Source organism: Tripterygium wilfordii, chromosome 17, assembly GCF_013401445.1.
Source record: "Tripterygium wilfordii isolate XIE 37 chromosome 17, ASM1340144v1, whole genome shotgun sequence".
In the NCBI taxonomy this organism is placed as follows: Eukaryota; Viridiplantae; Streptophyta; class Magnoliopsida; order Celastrales; family Celastraceae; genus Tripterygium; species Tripterygium wilfordii.
This window is the reverse complement of record NC_052248.1, coordinates 9,890,879-9,912,157: the sequence shown is the minus strand read 5'-3', so window position 1 is coordinate 9,912,157 and position 21,279 is coordinate 9,890,879. Positions and strand designations below refer to the sequence as shown.

General features: G+C 36.1%; 2 protein-coding genes and 1 long non-coding RNA gene across 6 annotated transcripts; 1 reads left to right on the top strand and 2 right to left on the bottom strand.

The window, feature by feature from the left end:
* The first annotated feature begins 2,111 nt into the window (after nucleotides 1-2,111).
* Nucleotides 2,112-7,489, top strand: LOC119981673 (ubiquitin-like domain-containing CTD phosphatase). 2 transcript variants are annotated; one of them, XM_038824758.1, is made up of 7 exons: nucleotides 2,112-2,445; nucleotides 2,886-3,030; nucleotides 4,849-4,963; nucleotides 5,062-5,104; nucleotides 5,385-5,547; nucleotides 6,632-6,929; nucleotides 7,275-7,489. In XM_038824758.1, the coding sequence occupies exons 1-6, from the start codon at nucleotides 2,123-2,125 to the stop codon at nucleotides 6,875-6,877; spliced, it is 1,035 nt and encodes a 344-aa protein (XP_038680686.1). In that variant the 5' UTR covers nucleotides 2,112-2,122; the 3' UTR covers nucleotides 6,878-6,929; nucleotides 7,275-7,489. The 2 variants fall into 2 exon arrangements, with proteins under 2 accessions (XP_038680686.1, XP_038680685.1); XM_038824757.1 differs by having other exon boundaries at nucleotides 2,114-2,445; nucleotides 5,041-5,104.
* Nucleotides 7,490-8,355: 866 nt separating this feature from the next.
* On the bottom strand, nucleotides 8,356-13,230 carry LOC119983008 (uncharacterized protein At4g06598-like). 3 transcript variants are annotated; one of them, XM_038826647.1, is made up of 5 exons: nucleotides 13,092-13,230; nucleotides 11,399-12,149; nucleotides 9,999-10,074; nucleotides 9,800-9,926; nucleotides 8,356-8,882 (listed from the first exon to the last, which is right to left on the bottom strand). In XM_038826647.1, exons 2-5 carry the CDS (start codon nucleotides 12,115-12,117, stop codon nucleotides 8,692-8,694), a joined length of 1,113 nt encoding a protein of 370 aa, XP_038682575.1. In that variant the 5' UTR covers nucleotides 12,118-12,149; nucleotides 13,092-13,230; the 3' UTR covers nucleotides 8,356-8,691. The 3 variants fall into 3 exon arrangements, with proteins under 3 accessions (XP_038682575.1, XP_038682574.1, XP_038682576.1); XM_038826646.1 differs by having other exon boundaries at nucleotides 11,399-12,137; nucleotides 13,092-13,229; XM_038826648.1 differs by lacking the exon at nucleotides 8,356-8,882 and adding an exon at nucleotides 8,912-9,086 and having other exon boundaries at nucleotides 11,399-12,137; nucleotides 13,092-13,229.
* A 3,133-nt stretch (nucleotides 13,231-16,363) lies between these two features.
* On the bottom strand, nucleotides 16,364-20,833 carry LOC119982274. Its single transcript, XR_005464333.1, has 3 exons — nucleotides 20,495-20,833; nucleotides 18,878-19,221; nucleotides 16,364-16,585 (listed from the first exon to the last, which is right to left on the bottom strand). It is a non-coding gene; the product is annotated as an uncharacterized LOC119982274 (long non-coding RNA).
* Nucleotides 20,834-21,279: the final 446 nt, after the last annotated feature.

Sequence of the window (21,279 nt, the reverse complement as noted above, 5' to 3'; positions counted from 1 at the left end):
GAACTTTGACTCACAATCCACATCTGAGCCCCTATTACGATTAGAGGAGGGGGAGGGGCAGAGATGAGAGAGAGAGACGACGAGGGGGAGGGGTAGAGATGAGAGAAAGAGAGACGACGAGGGGGAGAGGCAGAGAGGATAAAGAGAGAATGAGGGGAGGGGAGGGGTGGAGAGGAGAGGAGAGGGTAAATATGCGTTTGAAAATAATTTTTAGGTTTTATGAGAGGAGAGTATTTTTTTTTAAAAAAAATTCATGCCTTGTTGGCATGTTGACATATACCTGCCACATAGAGTATGGATGAATATCGTATGGATACATAACATTTTCTTTATAATAAATCTATGATATATTTTTGATAAAAAAAAATCTATGATAAATAGAGTTGGTAAATACTTATCATAAATTAAAGGGGTATTACCCATAAGAACAAAAACTAAAAGTTATATTCCAATAAGGACAACCTAAAATAAACTTTAGAAAAAAAGACAAAGCCGACTAACTTACCAAAATACCCTCCATCCTTCTTCTTCCTTCTTTCTTCTTCTTCCTCCTTCGGAAGTTGGCTGTCCGGTCATCGTTTTAGACGAACTAACTACCAAAATGAAACTCTAGGTCAGCCCGATCAAAACCTAGTCATCACCCACAGTCGATTATCACTTAAGTCTCCGAAAAAAGCTTCGTGAAATCACGACCACAGTTTGAAAAAGAGCTAGATCCGGCAAATACGACCAACACCGACGATCATCAACACCCCCAATCAACTCCACAGAACAAGGTGCATCACCTTTGAGGTTTTATTGCTTTTTCGAACTATTTTTTTCCTTTTGAAATTGGATCTGAATCTGCAGATATTATATCTTTTCGAATATGTTCTAATATGTTATCTGTTTCAAAACTTCAAACATATAACATTTCATTAAAGACGGATAATATTTTAACAAGACAGATATCATTTAGCAAAAAAAATAACATAATAACAGATATCAAATTAATCGAAACAAATAACATATCACTGCAATCTACAGATCCCAAATTAAAACCAAAAAACCATAAAAATCACCACAAAAAATGTCAAAAATAATGATGCGATGACGGTTCGAAAGAAAACAACAAGATCTACATGTCCTATGGTGAGTATGAGTAGATCTAGTTATAATACAACAAAAGTCGGGATGAAAAATCACTAAAAAATGTCATAGAACTCTCGAATAACCCATGAGGGGTGGAGACGAAGCTTCCGGCGGAGGTCAGAGATGAATTATGTGTAGGAGACATATGTCGTGTTTAAGGATTAAGATGAGGGTATTTTAGACAATAAAACCATATATTTTAACTCTTTGTCTTTTTTAGAATATTAGTTCAAACTACATGAACTTTATAGAATAAAATTTTTAAGAGTGTCCTTGAAACAAAACTCTTCAATAAGGAATTAATATTTAATTTTCCCTAAATTAAAGTTTTACTCTTTTATATTGGTAGTACTTAATTAATTTCATTGATATTATTTGTAAATATTATAATACTAATAATAATTGTCGAATCGGGTATACAGGTTGAAAACATCTACAGAGGAGCTAATCCTTTTGCTCATGACGTGGTTAGGTGGGCTTTGGAGAAGAAGTGGTCAAACCATCTTAATCAAAATCATTCGACCCATTTCCTGAAGCTATTGACCAAGACTTGTGGTTCAAGTTGTTTGTTTTGTTTTCTTCTGTTGTCTTTGTTGCGACTTACTTGGTTTGTAAAGGACGGCCTTACTTTTACTTATTACAAGGCAAAGAAAAAAGTAGTGACAGTGTTATCGATTTTTTATATAAATTTAACCGATCAAGTGTTTTTTTTTTTTTTTTTTAGTTGGTTTTTCAGTTCCGTTTTGAATGAAAAAATGTGTAATTGTTTTTTTTAAAAAAAATCAACAAATCAATTCGGTTTGTATCGCTTTTGGTTTTAACGGTTTTTTATAAGAGTGTCAGAAAAAACTCATCGGTTAAGGGGCTTCCTTGCACTTTCATTGAAGATTAGGGGTCGTTTCAAAAGATCAAAGAACAAGGGTGTGGCTTTGCAACAACCTCCAACCTTCGGGGATCTATTTGCTATTTAGCCAGAGATCATTCATAAAGAATGCCCGAGACGGAAGGCGCAGCCGAGCTCTTCGGGAAAAAAATGGCTTCTTCTTCGTCAGTCTCTGCATCCGCTTCGAGCTCCTCTTCTTTGTCAGAGGAAGAGCTAACTCTGACAGTGAAGTGGTGTGGGAAAGAGTACACTGTCAGAGTGTGCGGTGACGACTCAGTGGCCGAGTTGAAGCGCCGAATTTGTGAGCTCACCACCGTCTTGCCCAAGCGCCAGAAGCTTCTCTACCCCAAAGTTGGAAACAAGCTCTCCGATGACTCCGTCTTGCTCTCTCAACTCCCACTCAAATCCTCTCTCAAGATGACCATGATAGGGTTGGATTCTCTCCTTTATGTTTTTGTACACTTACTTGTACATACGCTGCTGTTGCTCCCTATTTTTTTGTCTCTGTCGAATTGAAACATTTGATGCTTACGAGAATTTGATCGTTGTGATCAATTGTTCAGTATAGTTTCGGGCAACCCTTAAGCAGAGAATCGGTGCACAGAAGGTGTTTGGTAAATGTTTCTTTGCAATTGAGATAGATCTATCAAAGAAGTCCAGTAATTTCATAATGCACCTGTATCATAAATAAACCCAGGTATTTTTTTAAATATGACTGAAATCATGGCGAAAAATAGATCCATTAAAGTAATTGCTTTAGTTAATTGTAGGATGATGGTTTATCCTGTTTCTGGCATGTTGTGTCTTTTGTTTTCTTTTCCTTATGCCTGTATAAACTTAAACTCAACATCAAATTAAATTTAACTTCCAGAACTGTAGAAGATGAGATAATTGTGGATCCAGTGGACTCACCGGAAATCATGGATGATTTTGAGCTTGGGCAAGATGAAACTATTGACATTAAAGACAAAGAAGTCAATAAGCAGAAGTTAAGGAGACGCATAAATCAGTACAAGGTCAGTCAGAATTACAGTTTATTTTTTTATTTTTTTGTTGTAAATTGTTTCCAAGTTCCATAGCATTTTCCATAGCATGTATTTGCTAATTTATATCTGGCTCTGCCTACTAAAACAGTGGTCATTAGCCTTGTATGTTAACAGGTGCTTTACTGTTTACTGCCTTAATATGGTTGTGAACCTTAATTAAAATATATTTGCGGTTTAGAATTTCACAAGATATTTGCATCTGCTATTTTTTTGGTGACTGAAGACACCCTTGAAGTTAAATGACATTCTATAGGTGTGCTACGTAAGAAAGACAGCATTCTCAAGAAGCTGAATATAGCAGAGATGAGGATGCCTGCTGGATATGTGGCAACACCATAAAAAAGAAGAAGATAGGATAATGAATGAGTTCATTCAATCCAAAGCAGATGTAAGATTTGAGGGAAAATAGGTAGCATAAAGAGTGTATGGATGAGATAGGATTTGCGGAAATTGGAAAGTGTAGAGTTAGATCAGAGTGAATGGTGAAACAAAATCCATGTTGCTATGGCAAATTATTTTCACTATGGTTTTTTTGTAGCCAACCCAAAATGTTCATTAGTGAAACTTACACTGATGATGACAAAAAACAAAGTTTTGATGTAATTCATAGTTCAATGAATAAATTGTAGGCTAAAGTTTTGGTTCAAAGTTAAAAAATGTGGTCAAAATGCTTTATTGCTGAGACGAATAATAAGCTTTGTAGTGCCTGCTTCAGTGCCTGTGACAACACTATAATATCCACCTAATACTGTTGAATAACGTATTATGTAAGGTGTAAGGTCTGTGTACCCTTTCTGTCCCCGACACCGCCCACTGCAGGAGCCTTGTGCACGTGAGTTGTTTTCCACTTGATATCTTCTGGTTATGCTCAGGGGCTTAGGGTTTATGTTAAAATTAGAGAGATTAGATGCCTTATAACTTTGAAAATGAGAATGTAAACGGATTCATTTCGCATAGAGCACAGAAATTAAAAACTTACTTGATTTCACTATCATGTAGGCATTCCCTTATATACGTTCATCTACTCGGTTTCTCACTTCTCAAGTTCAAAGCCATTCCGATTGCCTTGAACTTGCATGTAATTAAAGTTCTCTCTCTTTTTCTATCAGACCTCTCATTGACAGATAGGAGCGCTTCACCAAATAACTATCCCACCTTAATTTAACTATGGGTTATATACTTATATCTAACGTGTAACTGGCCTTCAAGCTGTAGACACTACGGAAAAAACAAGTGGTGCTTTAAACTCTCATTCTGGGAAATGATCCTAACACAATGCCAATTCTATATAGGAATGGGGTTCATTATTTTCGACCCAAAAGACTTGAAGTGGGTGACATGCTTATTTTCTTTAAGGAAGCTGGAGTGAATGGAGTTTAAGAGAGTATAGAGAGGAAATATTTGGAATTTGGCTAATTTAATGCAAAAGTAGCCCTTCTTTGTATGCACATGTAGATTGGTCGTGGATTTAGGTGCCAATCTGGGTTGTGAATGTGCCAAGATCCTCTTGTTTCTCTAAGATTCTCTGGTTACATATTGATTCCCCACATACAGCCAGTGGTGCATCAACACATTGCACATGTAGATTGGTTGTTTTCACTTGCCAATCTGAGTTGTGTATGTGCCGAGATCCCCTTGTTTCTTTAAGATTCTCTGATTACATATGTTTTCTTTCAATGCTGCTGGTGGCCCATCAACACATTGCATTAATTTGGAAGCCCTGTGAGTAGAATAAAATTTTATCATCTGCTTGCTGATGGTGTCTGTTTATATTGTGCTAAATCTTAGATTGAGCTACGGAATCCATGTCGGAAAGGAAAGAAATTACTTGTTCTGGATATTGATTACACTCTGTTTGATCATCGATCAACAGCAGAGAACCCACTTGAACTCATGCGGCCTTGTAAGTAATCTAGTTTTTGATAGAGTTTCCTTTTGTTTTCTCTCCTGAAGAGTTAATTCTAACTTTATCTTGTGAAGATCTTCATGAATTTCTTACAGCTGTCTATGCAGAGTATGACATCATGATATGGTCCGCAACCAGGTCAAAATTTACCCTTGTTTGTCTTTTTCGCCAGCCCCATCTTCTTCTCCTTTAGAACATTTGTTGTTGTTGGTTTTTTTTTTTTATTTTTATAAATGATCCTTTGGCATCACTGAAAAATGTGGCCTTGGAGACTTCTCTTTCCACATTCGTCTATTATATGGTACACGGAAGTTTTATTGGTAGATGTCTTATTCCAGAATATTATTATCAAAACATTTTATTAGAGAATTGAAAGGTATGAAAGCCTTTTACGCAATTGTTTTTCTTCTTTCTACAGCATGAAGTGGGTTGAATTGAAGATGGGACAGCTTGGAGTTCTCAGTAATCCTGACTACAAAATAACTGCTCTTATAGATCATTTGGCTAGGATTACAGTTCAATCGGATTTTGGGGTCTTTGATTGCAAGCCACTTGGTTTGATATGGGCTCAGTTCCCTGAGGTATAAATTTAAGATGAATTTCTTTTATGTTCACAAATATTAGTTTCATTAGTTATTTTGGAGCAGATATCGAAATTGTTTAGCTTCAATTTCTTTTACATGGCATATGACTAGTCAAATCCATCATTTAGAATCAAGCCTTAACAACTGATAGGATTGTCCCACATCGAAAGATGTGGCAGCTAAGGTGTTGTTTATAGGGGGAGGTATGGGTCCTTAGTACCCAAGGTTTTCTAGTATGGACTGGGAGGCCTTGGGTACAGCCGGCCCATATGGGTGGGTGTCGGTTGGGCCTTGGGCGCTGAGCGTGTATGGGCGCGACTCTATCAATGGTATCGGAGCATGATCCTGTTGTGCCTTAAACTTGGGGCTGCGCTTGTGGAGTGGCAGGCCATGGTGCTCGACCAACGGGGGTGCGCCTGCCGGAGTGGTCGGCCATGGTGCACGACCAACGTGGGCGTTGGTCTTGAAGGGGAGGGTATTGATAGGATTGTTCCACATCGAAAGATGTGGGAGCTAAGGTGTTGTTTATAGGGGGAGGTATGGGCCTCCCTTAGTACCCAAGGTTTTCTAGTATGGGCTGGGAGGCCTTGGGTACAGCCGGTCCATATGGGTGGGTGTCGGTTGGGCCTTGGGCGCTGAGCATGTATGGGCGCGACTCTATCAACAACTAGCAAAGAAAAGGAAAAAAAACAGACTTTCACTACAGCCGGGAATATTGTGGGGTATTTGCTTCATATTCTGAAACCTATGAATAATTATGTGCCACTATATAAACTGTTTGAACTTGCACTAAATAAACTTGTGTCACTAACGTGAAGAGAGAAATAACATGAAGAGTGAAATAAAAGCATTGTAGATACATAGTGTTGGGATAATTGCATTAAAGATCCGAGGACCTTACTTATGTGCCACTATATAAACTGTTTGAACTTGCACTAAATAAATAAACTTGTGTCACTAACGTGAAGAGAGAAATAACATGAAGAGTGAAATAAAAGCATTGTAGATACATAGTGTTGGGATAATTGCATTAAAGATCCGAGGACCTTACTGATGGAATTGTGATTGCTTGTTGTCTCAGTTTTACAGTTCAAAAAATACTATAATGTTTGATGATCTGCAAAGAAATTTTGTGATGAACCCACAAAACGGCTTGACAATCAAGCCATTCAGGAAGGCTCATGCTAACCGAGACAGTGATCAAGAGCTTGTAAAGCTTACCCAGTATTTACTCACCATTGCTGAACTTGATGATTTGAGCATCCTTGACCATAAAAATTGGAAGTTCTTCTCGGAGGACAGTGCGAAAAGGCGCAGGCATGAATGATTGACAGTGGTGACATTTTTAGAAATTCAGAACATGCCAGATACAATTTGAGGTATGCATATATTCTGGGTGCTGTTAATACAGCCAACAGTGATTTAAAGCAAATCTTTTAAAATCCTTCTTTCCCCATTCCCTCACTCTCTCGCTTCTGTTCATGTTGGATTATGCCCAACTTTGTTTCCTAATCAGCTGTTCTTTTCATTCTGTTTCTTTTACCTTATTGAGACTTTTGGACTGGGATTGCAAGTTTTCTCTTGTTTTACCCTTGATAAAAATTGAGCAGTCTGGTATATTCACATTTGGTGTACCGTCTTCTCATAATCTCATTTAAGCCGGTTTGATGCATGCCAGCTTCTGATATAAGCTAAAAGGACTGCCTCTTTTGTTTTTCATGCAGATACAAGTTTCATGACTTCAATTATTCTGGCTGGAGTTTTTAAATTTTAAACATAGTATGTTGGCATGAGTTTTTATGGTGTTGAGAATATCTATATGGTGATGAACCATGTACAACAAACCTTTATTCAGAAGGGCGAGATATGAATTTGATCATTATAACTAATCTACGTTATTTAATGCAAGCTTACTGAATGTGCAAGGTGGATTTCTTGATTCTAGGATTGTGTTTGCACAACTTAGAAATTATTGCTTCAGATTTAGTTCCAAAATCTCGTTTCTTTCCTTCAATAGAAAAACCATGAAAAATGGAACATAGATCTTAGTAGAGAGGGTCTACTTTAAGATGGAAAGACTATGTAGACAAAAAAAAGAAAAAGAAGTAAACAATTTTGAAACTCCGGAGATAAGTTTGATGCATGAGGACTCTACAAATACATCCTTTCTTATTAATACATATACGGCAAAAAGTATTTTTCGTCCCTCAATTATTGGTTAGGTTTCATTTTCGTTCCTTAGTTTTTTTTCCTCCCTTTTTCGTCCCCAACTATAGAAAAGTATCCTGTTTGTCCCTCGAATAAATCCAATGACTAAAAAATCCAATGTGACATCTTATTATTCATCAAATCAGATTTCTTCGATATGAAACGTGCACATAAGTTTCTCACATGACAGAATAATTTTTATTGAAATTTACAATGCCTACGATATCAATGTAAAACATCACCATTAAATGGGATCTTCTGCAGGCCAATGGTCTAACTAATTATGCAAGTGTTTTGCTTTATGATTTTTTATCAAGTGTATACATTCTTTAGACTTAATCATACAAGACGATACTCAAGAGTGCAAGAAGGATCAGCAAAAGTCCCATAATAAACCCCTTTTATAATATTTTTTTTACATAAAAGTAGTAAACTATATATTCTAAAATAAAAAGGGAGCAACAATATAACTTTCAGTAGATAACAAGCTGCTTTTTTTTTTTGAAAGATTGTGCTACAGTCTTAACATATGCTGATCCAAACACCCACCCCTCGCAAACTTTGCACTAAACTTGATCCGACAATTGGACGTGTCAGGAAGTCAAATGAAGTATGCCCATCTCCAGACTGAACCATACGAGAACAGCCCAAAGATTGAATCTTTTTTTTTATAAGTTACCACCTCCGGTGAGTCATCTGCCTCGAGTATTATATTCCAGCAACGACTACCAGGTGCACATGAAAATGTAAACTACATTTATCGAAACGAAAGAGTAAGAAACAAAGTAAAAGCGAAATCCGGAATCATCGGTAAGGTGAGGGTATCTAGACTCGAAGACCCCGATTTGATCCCATACAAGGGAACAACATTGACTGAAACCATGGCAAGCACCAAATGAAGCAATGCAGTGGATACAACAAAACTCTGAATATCTAAGTGTGGAGTGGACCGGTCACAGGATCACGTCCAGAACTGGCATCTTTATGTTTCAAAGAGAGATTAGCAAATTGGGAATCAAGGTCCCTGCTCTTAGAGCGCCGATGACCAGATGATGGCTCTTGTTGATGCTGTTGATGCAAGGCTCGCAGCCTTCCAATCTCCCTCTCCAACACTTCCTGTTCCACTGAACAACAGGCTTTAAACAATTAAATATCTTCCAGATAATTAACTTAAATCATAGACATAAAAATAGCTGTTAGGTAAAAATCAGGTTCGTAACTTCATCTCTCAATTACTTCAATGTATGACCTAAAAATTGTTGACACTACCTAGGGGAGTACTGACCTCTCAGTGTTGTCAATGGAACAAGGTGCACTTAAACATGGGCCTGTATAACAAAATTAATTATGTTTTGAATTAATTACATAGACCCTGTGCAACTGCAATCCTTAGAAAATGTCAGAGAAACACACTCAGAGCCGCATCTAATCTTTTAGTGTTCAAAGAGACTGCTGCTAAAAAAAATTAGTGGAAAATGTTAATGATAACCATTTTCTCCCTTGTACATCTATACATACCCCTCCAATCCCACAATTATTCCTATACCGGCCTTGCTTACATGCTAAAGTGACCAAAAAGTAACACACAACTCAACAATTGCAATTTTCCTAGATTGACAAGCTTGAATGCTAGTCACATATAATCTTCTGAGCTCATGATACATCCTACACAAGAAATTTCAAACATTCCCAGAGTGCAAGATCATGAAAATCCTTGCCAATAAATAATGAAGTGATTCTTACCACAAAAATGTCCAATACATCATATTAATTTTTCAGTCATTTCAACGATAACAAAATTGCAGTTTTCCTCCATAACATATGCATAACTAGTCTTACACATATATGGTGCGTGATACCCCACCTGATAACATACAAAAACTAGCAAAACCAACGAGTTGACATCATTTCTATGCAAAAAGGTCGCTCTTAGAGCTTATACGAGAGCTCATTCAACTAACAAAAGTTTGGTTTCCAAACAACAGAAGGATTGGACAAAAATATTTAAGTAGAAATTTAACACATCAAGTACATAACTTACAGTATTTGATAAGCTGCTCCTGAGCTAGATTTTCTAAACGTTGCTTCAGGGCTTTGTTCTCCATGTTCAGAATAAGATTCCGCTGGTTGAGAAATTCGAGTTCAGCTGATACTTCTGATCCTTCGACCTGTAAAACCAATATTTTGTTATCCCCACTCCAATTAAATTGTTATAACTTCAGCTTTCACTTGCACTTTACCTGTAAAGTTTGCACATTCCTTTCTAGCTCAGCTATGTACTGAAGCTTACGAACCCGCGAACGTTGAGCGAATTGCCTACATAAGTTAATAATCAACTTTATCGACAAATGTAAAGCAAAAATCATTCATAGGCAGCCATTGATTGTTTATCATTTTTCCCGCAAAGATTGGGGGATTGAAGCCAACCATTTTAACCTATAATTACCATTTCGATCAAGTATATACTAGTGTAACCAGCAAATACCTGGAAATTGCCTCATATTTTGTTTTACAAGTGCTTATCAGATTTTTGTTCACAAAGTGACTTTAATCTTTAAATAAGTCACCACACAAATATGAACAGCCCTTACAAAGCACTTCTTAATGACAGTTCAAACTAAAAGAAATAGGGGAAATAGAAAGGAGGTTTCTGCAACCAAGAAAATGCTTTGAGGAGCCCAACGCAGATGGCAGCTAGCAATTAAAAAGCGACCTTCATGCATAGTTAGAGCGAAATCGTTTGAAGTGACTCAGAAAAGTAGAGCTCAAAGAAGCAGGCTTAAGAATCATCACATCTTTGGCGATACAATTGTGTGATTATGAAATCAGATATGCTAAAGAAACGTCAATCTCGCTAACCAAGTGAAAGTCCACAAATGACTGGAAAATAAAATAAATAGAAAGACTGGAACGAGGTTGCCAAGCCGAGTGCTAGGATTATGGTACGATAGATGCATGCATACAAAAAATCCCAATATGTTTGCATGATAAATTCAAGCTTTACTAATAAAGACTGGAGGCGATTAACAATGGATCTTGAGCCACAGGGTAGAATCTAATGACATGCGTAAGGTACCAAGGGAAAAGGGATGGTATTTCTATCAGTAATGATTAAAGAAAGTAAGAAACTATGCAAAGAGTAAAAAAATTCTAAAATGCACATTCGCCTCGTTCACATGATGAAAACAAGTATGAAAAGGAGGAACAACATAAAAATATAAGAAAACATAATTAAGACGTCAAGTTTTTATAGCATCCACTACAATAACTAGCATACTTTTCACCATGTCCCAAACTATTCTAGCTTTGACTGTATAGTATTTTCACAAGTACTTCAAGTTTTCAACATATCCATAAGAGCCAAAAAAAAATTAATGCAGAAGATATTTTTCCAAGAGCACCAAGAAGGTGCAACTAAGAAGGAGCAAATGCAAGCAAATAATAAATCAATGGCAGTGTCTCGTCTAATGTGCATTACATGGACTGCACCAAAACATGTTATGAGCAACATAATAAAATAAAAGGGGAACACTGGGAAAGCAGCAAATGACAGTTAAGAGCTGAACTAAGGATATAAGTCTCAAGTTAATACGTGCAGGATTTTGACTATAAGCCGGAGGACAAACAATATAGAACATACTGTTTAGCACGCTTTGTGTCTGTCTCAGACGTGGAAGGCTTAGCATGACCGTCTTTTTTCTCAAACAAAGCTTTGGGGTCAGGTGGAGTGGATTCAGCCAGATCCTGCCTTTCATTTGTGGAAAATGCAACCCCATCCACTTCCAGTGGCGAACAAGATGATCCTGAATTCTGAAGAGAAATATTTTCCCTCATAGCAGGACGTCCAGTTGAGTGGGTCACAGTATTCATTGATGGTTCCCATGCCCTATTCTTCTGCTTTGCCAAGTTCAACTCACCATAGAGAGAAGAATGGTGAGCATCTTTGTGATAACCAAAGTCTTGCGAACCCCAGGAAGGTATAGACGTCATATTTTTAATTCTGTAATAGTCCTGTGCCCCATAATCCACATTAGAAGCATTAGCTACATCTACATATGCAAAGGAGTCACTTGATGAACGCCGATGACCTCCTTTGCGAACAGGTGTCTCAGGCTCGTTAAGTAGATCATCAAGCCAAGAAGGTTGCTCTTCAATGAAGAGGGTTTCCGAAGAAGTTCTTTGGTGCTGTCCACTACGATCCCTAGGCTTTTGAACAGCTTTTGATCCTATTACATTGCTAGGGGCATAATCAACATATGATGGAGAAACACTAGGAAAAGGACTTTTAGGCGGAAGTAAATTATGCTTTCCAGTGTACATCAAATTTCTGATGTTTGATGATCCCTTGGAATTTTCCATTTCTGAAACACAGCCAGCCCCTACAGGATAGACTAAATCAATATTCCATCAGAAAATACCACCATAAGTCCAAGTGCAGTACTAAAAATCAACAAAATAACTCATAGTACCCTATCACCATCGCCATAGCTTGCTTAATCCACAAAACAATGTGCAAGCAAGAGGAAGCGAATCATGCACACCCACAAGAGTTTTCGCCCCTCTTGAATATCACATTATATAACCATAAACGAAGCACAGAGTCACACGCAACCAAATGTAAGGATGCCATAAACCATAAGAATCATATTGGGTATTGAAATGCATACACAACCAAATATAATGGCCCCGTAAACCATAAGAATTGTATTGTGTATCAAAATGCTTCCAGCCACATATTAGGTGATCTGAGTTCTTAACCACATTCAAAGAACAAATATTTTCGATAAGCTAAAAAATCTAGCAAGCAAAACAACACAACTACTTCTTTTTTTAACTACGGAACTATTACAAAGTACATTAAAAAACCGACAATTTGGAAGGAAAAAAAAATCAAAAAGAGATCTCGCAAGCTGTGAGCAACTGCCACACACACACAAAAAGCTACTCCCTCTTCTTTGTTGCCAACAACAAAAAGTTTTAGAGCCTCCATTGAGTCAAAAATCAATATCTTATCAAACGCCAAAAGACCCAGATAACACATGAATCAAAGCTCAATTTCCCAAATTTTCCAACATCCTCCGAGCAACCAAACAAAGACAAAATTAGAAGGCAGGAAGAGAAAAACTCTGAAGTAATATCAGAAAACCCTAAACGAACAAAATCTTTGACTCAGCGGACCAAAATGCTGCAATGTGCAAGCTAAAAAGCAAAAATATACAAAGAATCGCCAATCGTCTGAACGAGATTAGAGCAAAAAATACACACCTAAAAAGGGTTTTGGAAGCAAAGGACAAAAATTGGTTTGTATTTGAACAACGAAATTAAAAAAGTACCTTTCTTGATTGGCGAATTGAGATCTCGAAATCAATAATCGAATGAAAACGCTTTTATCTCCCTCAGGGTTTGCTCTTCCCCTTCGAAGCTCCCTTCTCTCTCTCTGCTTGTTGCAAGTCTGGCTTTGACAAGGGGCGAGATTGTAAATCTGAAAAGTACAACAATATATATATATATATATATATATATATATATTTATATTTATATATATATCATTATATTGTTGCATTTTTTTTAATATTTCTGTTTTTTTAACATTTTCAACCACAAAAAACTATCAATTTGTATTTCTGTCATATGAGTTTGAAGAATCAATTAACGGATCTTTTTAGTTTTATTTTATTTTATTTTTGTGTGGAATCAAAGGATCAATAAATGGACAGGATTATGAATTATTTTGCCTTTTATTCTATCTTCTTGTTTAAAATTTAAATAATTTATAGATAAAAAATACGTACTTCTGCTTATAATATACGCCAACAATATTGTCAACTTTGAATTTTCTGGTTCCAATGAATATATCGGACTCGCACAGCTTTGTTCCTCCTTAATCCTATTATTACAGACCCAAACCTATAGGTCAAAACCCAACTCACTTGAACTAGGAAAATGCCTTGTTGGTTAGTAAGGGGGTTGAGTTTTGTTTATTAACCCATTGGTTGGACAAGTTCCAATGGATTGATGAGAATCCAAACCTCTTATTATCAACCTGAGTTTTCAATGGAGAGTTAGGTTTAAACTTATGATGTTAGACTTAGGCCTCCATCCCATGTGACGGGTATTCATCACGGATGTGAGACTCTTTTTATTTGTAAGTAAAGTCTTTAACATATTGACTATTTTTTTTATAGGTAAGTAAAGAGAAGATGAATGAATGCAAACATTGGTATAATTGAATAGGTGTTTAAGGATGGTTTTATAGCAAATTAGTTGAACAGAATAAAGTTATCAACAACTCAATGGCTGAAAATGAGTTGTCTCTTACAAAAGGCATTTGGATTCTCTTTTCTTAATGTAGCGTTTAAACCCCCCTAATATCTTTTGGGTGGAGGATGAAAGATAATTCTCTCTTTCCCTTCGGAAAATTAGTAGAACAAAAAAAGAAAAGGCACATAATAAATAGATTCTATTAGTGACAACTTGACTGATTATATTACAAGTGTTGGAAGTGTGGTGTGAGTTGTTGGTGTGGATTGTGATTGGTCAATAAAAAAAAAGAGAGAGTGAGAGAACAGACGGTGCATAAGAAGACAAGAAACTCCACACATATAAAGACAAGAAAGTCCCATTTGTTTAAAACACAACTTGCCCACAAAGATTAAATTCACCTTTTGGCCAGTTGCATGGCTGGAGTTTGCTCACCCAATGAAGACATTCTTTTCTCATTTGCAAGCCATTGACCTTTAAGGCTTTGTCATCTCCTCTCTCTTGTTTGTGCTTAATGTGTACCCTAGATGGCTACACTATTGCCTGGACCCGGCTTAATTTTACTCCTTTGACCCCCAAAAACAACACAGGAAACTAATTCAATTTCACAAGCATCCATCTACGCTGTGCCACTAAGAATCATAGTTATAATCAATGTTAATCCTCTTACGCTGTTTCAAGACGTAGAACTAGATTATCGCTCTGTTTGGTGGGGCGGTCCCACAAGCAGGACCAACAACGTGTGACGCTGCTCTACGGGACGATTATGAACAAGTTTCAAAATGAAACTGGTTCTGCTGGATCGCTAAGTGGTTGAGCAAATTGTATATATATTTTATTTTTTTACTTTTATTTTGTTTTATTAAATTATAATTAATTCAAACTTTATTTTATATCAACAAATTTTTAGTAAGAAATATAAAATTATTTTCACAACTTATGACTTATCATCCTCTAAAAATTACGCCAAAAGCTTATCTCACAGCTTTTTTTTTTCATAGTTTTTAAGCTAACATTGAAAATCAATATAATCGCTCTACCAAACGGAGCTCATGAAACGAAACACAAAAGACAATAAAGTAGAATTGTGAATCATTGGAGCTTATCCAATCAGGCATATGCCAGAATTACTAGAAAAAATAATAAATAAAATGCCGAAGTAGCACCAACAAATAGCCAAACCCTATATCTAATTGATTAAAAAAAATCAGTGAATCTTTGAAAGAACATCAATGCAATTCATGATTAAGGTAAATTAAGACATAATCATCTTTGATCTTGCGTATCCCATAATGAGTAGAAAAACCAAAAACCAAAATATTGTAGAACCAAATATAGTTGGCCAAAATACCCCATTCACGTCATATATCACACTGTGACACTGTTTGGTGTACAATTTATGTCAGCAATTTATGGTTTTTCAGCAATAAATTGTTAACAACAACCAAACAATAATTTGTTGGCACAAAAACCAAGATTTTTCCTCAACAATATAATGCAATTTTTGCAATTGCCACTTCTGGATAATTTTGAGACAATTTGGGTTTGATATTACTTAAATACCCTCCATTAGCCTTCTATGGACGAAATTGCCACCCCTTACCGTCACCTCTCTCGTTCTCTTCTTTCCCATCTTCTTCACCTCTCTCTTCCTCCTTGAACACACACTACTAGCTGTCTACCTCCATCGCAGCTCTCTTCACCTCTTCTTCCTCATCGGCGCCTTCTCCTCCAGCTCGTCCTCCTCCGAACAAAATAAGAGAATTTTGAGTTACAGGGTCATGGAGTGGAGGCTTGATGTCATCTTGAACACATCTGAATGGGGGCTTTTGATGCTTCTCTATCTTTTGATCGCTTTGCAGAACGTCATTCTTTGATTCCATTCACTACAACAACAATGTCCGTAATGGCGCTTATAAAACATCGTTAATAAGCACAAAACCTCATTAAAAGTAATTATCGACGCTTTTCAAAATGTCGAACAAGCGCCGTAAATATTCGTGTCGTGAATGATAAAGCGACGCTTTTGAAAAAATGTCATAATAATTATATTTAACAACGCTTCTAAAAACGCCGTAAATGCAATAAAAAGCGTCGTTATTTAGAATGTAGGATTGTTGTTCATGAATTGGAAAACCGCCGTTTATGTCATAAGTGACGACGCTTTTCATGCGTCGCAAAAGTTTTTTTTATTTGTTAATTTTAAATTTAGCGACGGTATATAAGCATCATAATAAATAAATAAATAATTTATTTTAATTTTACCGACGCTTTAAAAGCGCCGTAAATAGCTAAACCTGTAACCAAAAATAGCATATTTAATGATTCCCGTCCTGGACAATATTACAGTAAAAACCATTCTCCACTTCATAATAGAAAAACAATATTCATTGTTCAATTCTCTTCTCAAGAAGTACTAATAATATCCCAACAACATACATATATAAAGAAAACTAAACTAGTTAGCTTGTTCCCAAAAACATACATAATACTACTAGTTCTACTGGATCCAATTCTGCCAGTTTCTCAATCCTCCAAAGCTTGTGCAGTAGCTGCTCCTTTGCTCCTGTAGATACAAGAAAATTATAGATATTCATAGCCCGTACATTATTCGAATTTCCAACAACATGAGTAAATGCTTCGAAGTATAAACAAAAAAGTTTAATGCTATGAATCTCACTGCCATTACAATGTGATAGATTCACAAGCAAATACAAGAAGAAAAGACTGGTTTTCGAGGAACCAGTGACCTCCAATGGTTTTCGAGGAACCAAAACCTCCCAAATACTACCTTTCCAGACCCCCCTTCCCAGACAACCCATACAAGACCCTTTATACAACCCTACCCGTACCCACTATGTCTAATTACCAAATTACCCATACTTTTCCATACAATTACTTGCAATAGATGCAGGGTTCTATCACAATGAAAGGGACTATGTTTATATATGGGAAAATTTTGCCGATACACTTGCAAATGGAGGTGTGCAATGGTTCTACTGATTGATGACTTCAATAGAAACGCAACAGCAGTACAACGGAGTTGCACTCTCATTTTTCATATATCATTCCAGGCATCCAATACTCGATATGATTGCAAGATAACAAGCATATATTGTCATTAGATCATACATTGCAGCCCTACCGACCAGAACATTGTCAATTAAATCCCATGAGAACCCACCAAGTTCAGACAACAAACATGCACATTTTACAGTCTTAGGTAAGCGTCGCCACATCTTTCGCGCGAACTAATTAGCGCGAATTTTTTTTAGCAAAACGACACATTTTACTTTAGCGCCGCTATTGAAACCTTGTAATGACGCTTATTTTGAATGTCGTAATTGAGTTTTCGTATTACGACGCTTTATTAAATACGCGCCGTAAAATGAAACAAGCGTTGGCGCTTGCTAAGAAGCGTCGATAAAAAGCGTTGTGAAAAACTCAATTTCTTGTAGTTATTGCCAATACCGATAATCCTATTATTGCTTGAGATGAAATCCCGTATTCAAAACGTTGTCGTTTATTGTCCGTTTAAAGCCACATAATAACAGAGGATTAATACTTTTTTTAATGACAAACTCTCCACCTTGGCAGGATGATGGATTTTTCCTCATTATTTTTATTTTATTAAATTAATTAAAATGTTTTTATTAATATTAAAAAAAATTTCTTATTTATTTTAAACTCTCAATTATAATAACCTCTTGACAGTCTTTAATGTTATTTTTCAAAAATGATGCAACAGAAAACTACTTTGTTCTCTTCATATATGCTGCTTAATATAGTCAGTACTTACATAAAACATCATGATTTTGGGTATAAGCACTATGCAGGCAGCAGACATACTAGAACAAATAATAATTAATAAATGATGTGACATGTACACAGACATAATTCTCAACAGGAAGAAATAGGTGGCACCCCCTTTGTGCCTTCTTAAAAAATAAAAATGTTTGTCTTCCCATTCAAAAGAAGGAAGCAACATGAAAGTTACAAAAGTGGACAGAAGCAAAATTTATCACAAGAGAAACCCTAACGAAAACAAGGATTGATCTAAGTAAATCTCAAAAGGCAACATAAATACAAATATATATATATTTTTCCCTTTTGAATTCATTAGCGGAATGTTTTCTTCCTTTTCATAGTTTTCTCACGTTCAACTTCATAGCAAGTCGAAAAGGGTGGTCTCTTAGGAGGGTAAAGGGCTGTACTCCTCGTGAGATGGATTCCTAAATTTTTTTTCTTTTCGGTTTGGGTTAAATTTAAAACTCCAATTTGTATTTGAGAGTTTTTAGTTTTGATGGTTCTATTGTTTTAGTTTTGATAATATACACATAATGTATAAATAATTTTTTTCAAAAATTTAAGGGACTAGTGAGGAGAAATATATATATATTAAAAAATTTATAGTTGCTATCACATTATAAATATTATAAATTTTATATATGTAGGTAAATACATGTAATGTTTATCTCATATTACAAATATTATATATTATATATATATGTAGGCAAATACATGTATTGTTATTATTGTTTATCATATTATAAATATTATATATGAATATATGTGTGTGTCTATATATATATACACAATACAAAAATTCAAATTTTAGGGGAGGCGGTGACGACCCTGCCCCTTAGTGACTCGGCCACTATTTGTATTGTAATTTTATTTTTGCAATAAAACTACTTGCCTTATGCAGAAAAGACGTTCATATCAAGCTCAACTCCTATGAAAAAATTTACTGATATACTCTCCTTCCTTTCATTCATAAATTTTGAACTTCACGAGGAGGTGACATGACTCAAACTTTTAATTGAAATATACCATACAAGAAGAGAGAATACCATACTTGTTGAAGACGAACATGTAGATGGGTAACATTGCTCTTCAAACTCCGCACAAGTTCAAGATCTTGGTGCTAATATTCCTGGCCAGATCATCTAAAAGAGGGTAAGCATCTCTCGAGTTCTTCAACACTGACATACAAGTATCTACATAGAACCTCTAATGCTATCTCCAGAACTTGAAACTCAAATGGGAGCTCTGACTCCATATGTTTGTCTGGCTATAGTTGCCTTAGCTGATCCACAACAGGAAGAACCTCTTGGCGAAGAGGATCTAGCAACAGGACTTCTACAGCTGTTGCTATAACCTTAATAAAATCCAAATTAACAACCATGGCCTTTTCCCTAACTGCAAGAGTATGAGAGAGCATTTACTTCCTTCGCTCATAATAGAGAATCACAATAAACAAAGAAATAAGCAGAAAAATAATTGAAGGATAAAAAAGACAAGACAAAGACAACTAAAGAGAACTATTATCAGAACACATATATTCAGGTCTCTAAAGTATTTTAACACATACATTATTTGGAACCAATAAAAAAAACCCTCAATGCAAAAAGCCTCCACTTTTTTTTTTTAAAAAAAAAATTTAGAACCAAAAAGACTACAAATTCCACAAGAGGACACACAATTGCCCAACCAAATAGTCAAACAGACTGAGTAAACATACACATTATGGGTATGTTTGGTGGACAATGTTGGTTTAAATGATAACATATATGTTGTCTAAAATTTGAGATAATTTGGTTCAATTTATGCAGGTAACATATATTCTGTTTAAAATGCTGTGAGAAATGATGTATAGGGGTATTACGGTATTACCTTATACAAAATAATTAAAAAAAATTCAAAGAATAATTAAATTCTTAGCTAATAATTTCTAGCGGAATAATTGAAGAATTTTCGATAAAAATCTTGACCCACAAACACATCTTTGTTGACCAACAAACAAATACGCCTAGGAAATAACCAAGCTTAATTCAATAATAAATAATTAGTCCCCATGCACCGCATAAACCTCCATTGAAAAACTAATCTTTCTTCAGTAACTGACCTTTGCGCTGCACACATACAAAAAGTGCAGGAAATTGATTCATTTCCAATAAAGAAGCTCCAAAGTAACAATCCGTCATTAGAAAGAGAAAAGGATCAATGCAAAAAGGGGCGGATCTAGGAAATGGTTGAAGGGGGGCTTGGTCAATTTGTAAGAAGGGAGCGAAAGGTTGATGGCGTTCGAGGGCAACAGCCCCGAAATTTTTTTAGGGCTAATTAGTGCTATGGCAACGAAAAGTAGTCAAAAGAAATCCAATTAGGCAATAGCATCCCATATATTTTTCTGGACTCTTCCAATCACAATTTTCTTGTTTGTTTTATGCAACCAAATACATAGGCCCTTAAATCATTAAGACCCTAGTCGGCTAAACAAGGAATTATTGAGATTCTGAGAATGTAACGCCATGTTTGAAATTAAACGGCTGTTATAACGAACCCCACAAGTCTTAAGTGCCAAACCCGTTTAGCCGGGAAGATACACATAGCACATCAACCATTCAAATATAACAAATAAAAACACTGCAGTCACGCAGATAAGGAGATATTAGAGATGGGAAGCCGAAAGTACCTTACAATCTCTTGCCCAGAGAATAAAGAGCAAACTCCGACCTTGAAGACAACAATAGCAAGGTGTGGAGATCAGATGGGGCAAGTTCTTTGGATTCAAACTCTCAGTTTCATCTATTGTATGAGGTTTTGGGTAAAGAGTTGGGCCCATTAGGATTTAATTTGTATTTAAAATTATTGGTCTTATTTTGAGATTTGAGTATTTTATTGTATACTAGTAATTTTTTGTCCAAATTTGAGGGTGGGCTTGAGCCCAACTTGGGCCTACACTATCTCTACCCCTGGATGCAAAGAGGCTGACTCGAGTAAATGACCGATGCAGAAAAGTAAAACAACACAAGAATTTCGTATGAAAGGCTTAATTTCTCATTGATCTTTTACACTGATTTATACACACTCTAAATTATAAGAACAAAACCCAAGATGGGACTACTCTAAGTTGTTACAACTGGCAGATACAATCTGTTATAGATATACATGAGAAGAAGTAAACTAATTTGTGAGGAGATAAGTCTACAAGAGATAATCATGTTAAGACGTAGAGTTATCTTCTATACGTCCCGACAAGATTGGGGTCCCATTGGAGACACCAATCTGGACCCCAATCTTGGCACACAATAGAGTGTGCAGTTGACGTGACAGTGGCTTGGTTAATGCATCAGCTAGCTAATCCGTTGTAGAGACATGAGCCACTCAAAGTTGGTCATGGGTGACTTTGTCACAAACAAAATGAAATTCAATTGCTATGTATTTCATGCGTGAGTGAAAGACTGGATTCGCACACAC

Coding starts and splice junctions, on each gene's coding strand:
- LOC119981673 (XM_038824757.1), top strand. CDS start 2,123: ATGCCCGAGACGGAAGGCGCAGCCGAGCTCTTCGGGAAAAAAATGGCT. Junction 2,446..2,885: donor CTCAAGATGACCATGATAGG/GTTGGATTCTCT, acceptor TTTAACTTCCAG/AACTGTAGAAGATGAGATAA. Junction 4,964..5,040: donor ACTTGAACTCATGCGGCCTT/GTAAGTAATCTA, acceptor TATCTTGTGAAG/ATCTTCATGAATTTCTTACA.
- LOC119983008 (XM_038826647.1), bottom strand. CDS start 12,117: ATGGAAAATTCCAAGGGATCATCAAACATCAGAAATTTGATGTACACT. Junction 9,927..9,998: donor GGAATGTGCAAACTTTACAG/GTAAAGTGCAAG, acceptor TTGGTTTTACAG/GTCGAAGGATCAGAAGTATC. Junction 8,883..9,799: donor GGAGCAGCTTATCAAATACT/GTAAGTTATGTA, acceptor CCTGTTGTTCAG/TGGAACAGGAAGTGTTGGAG.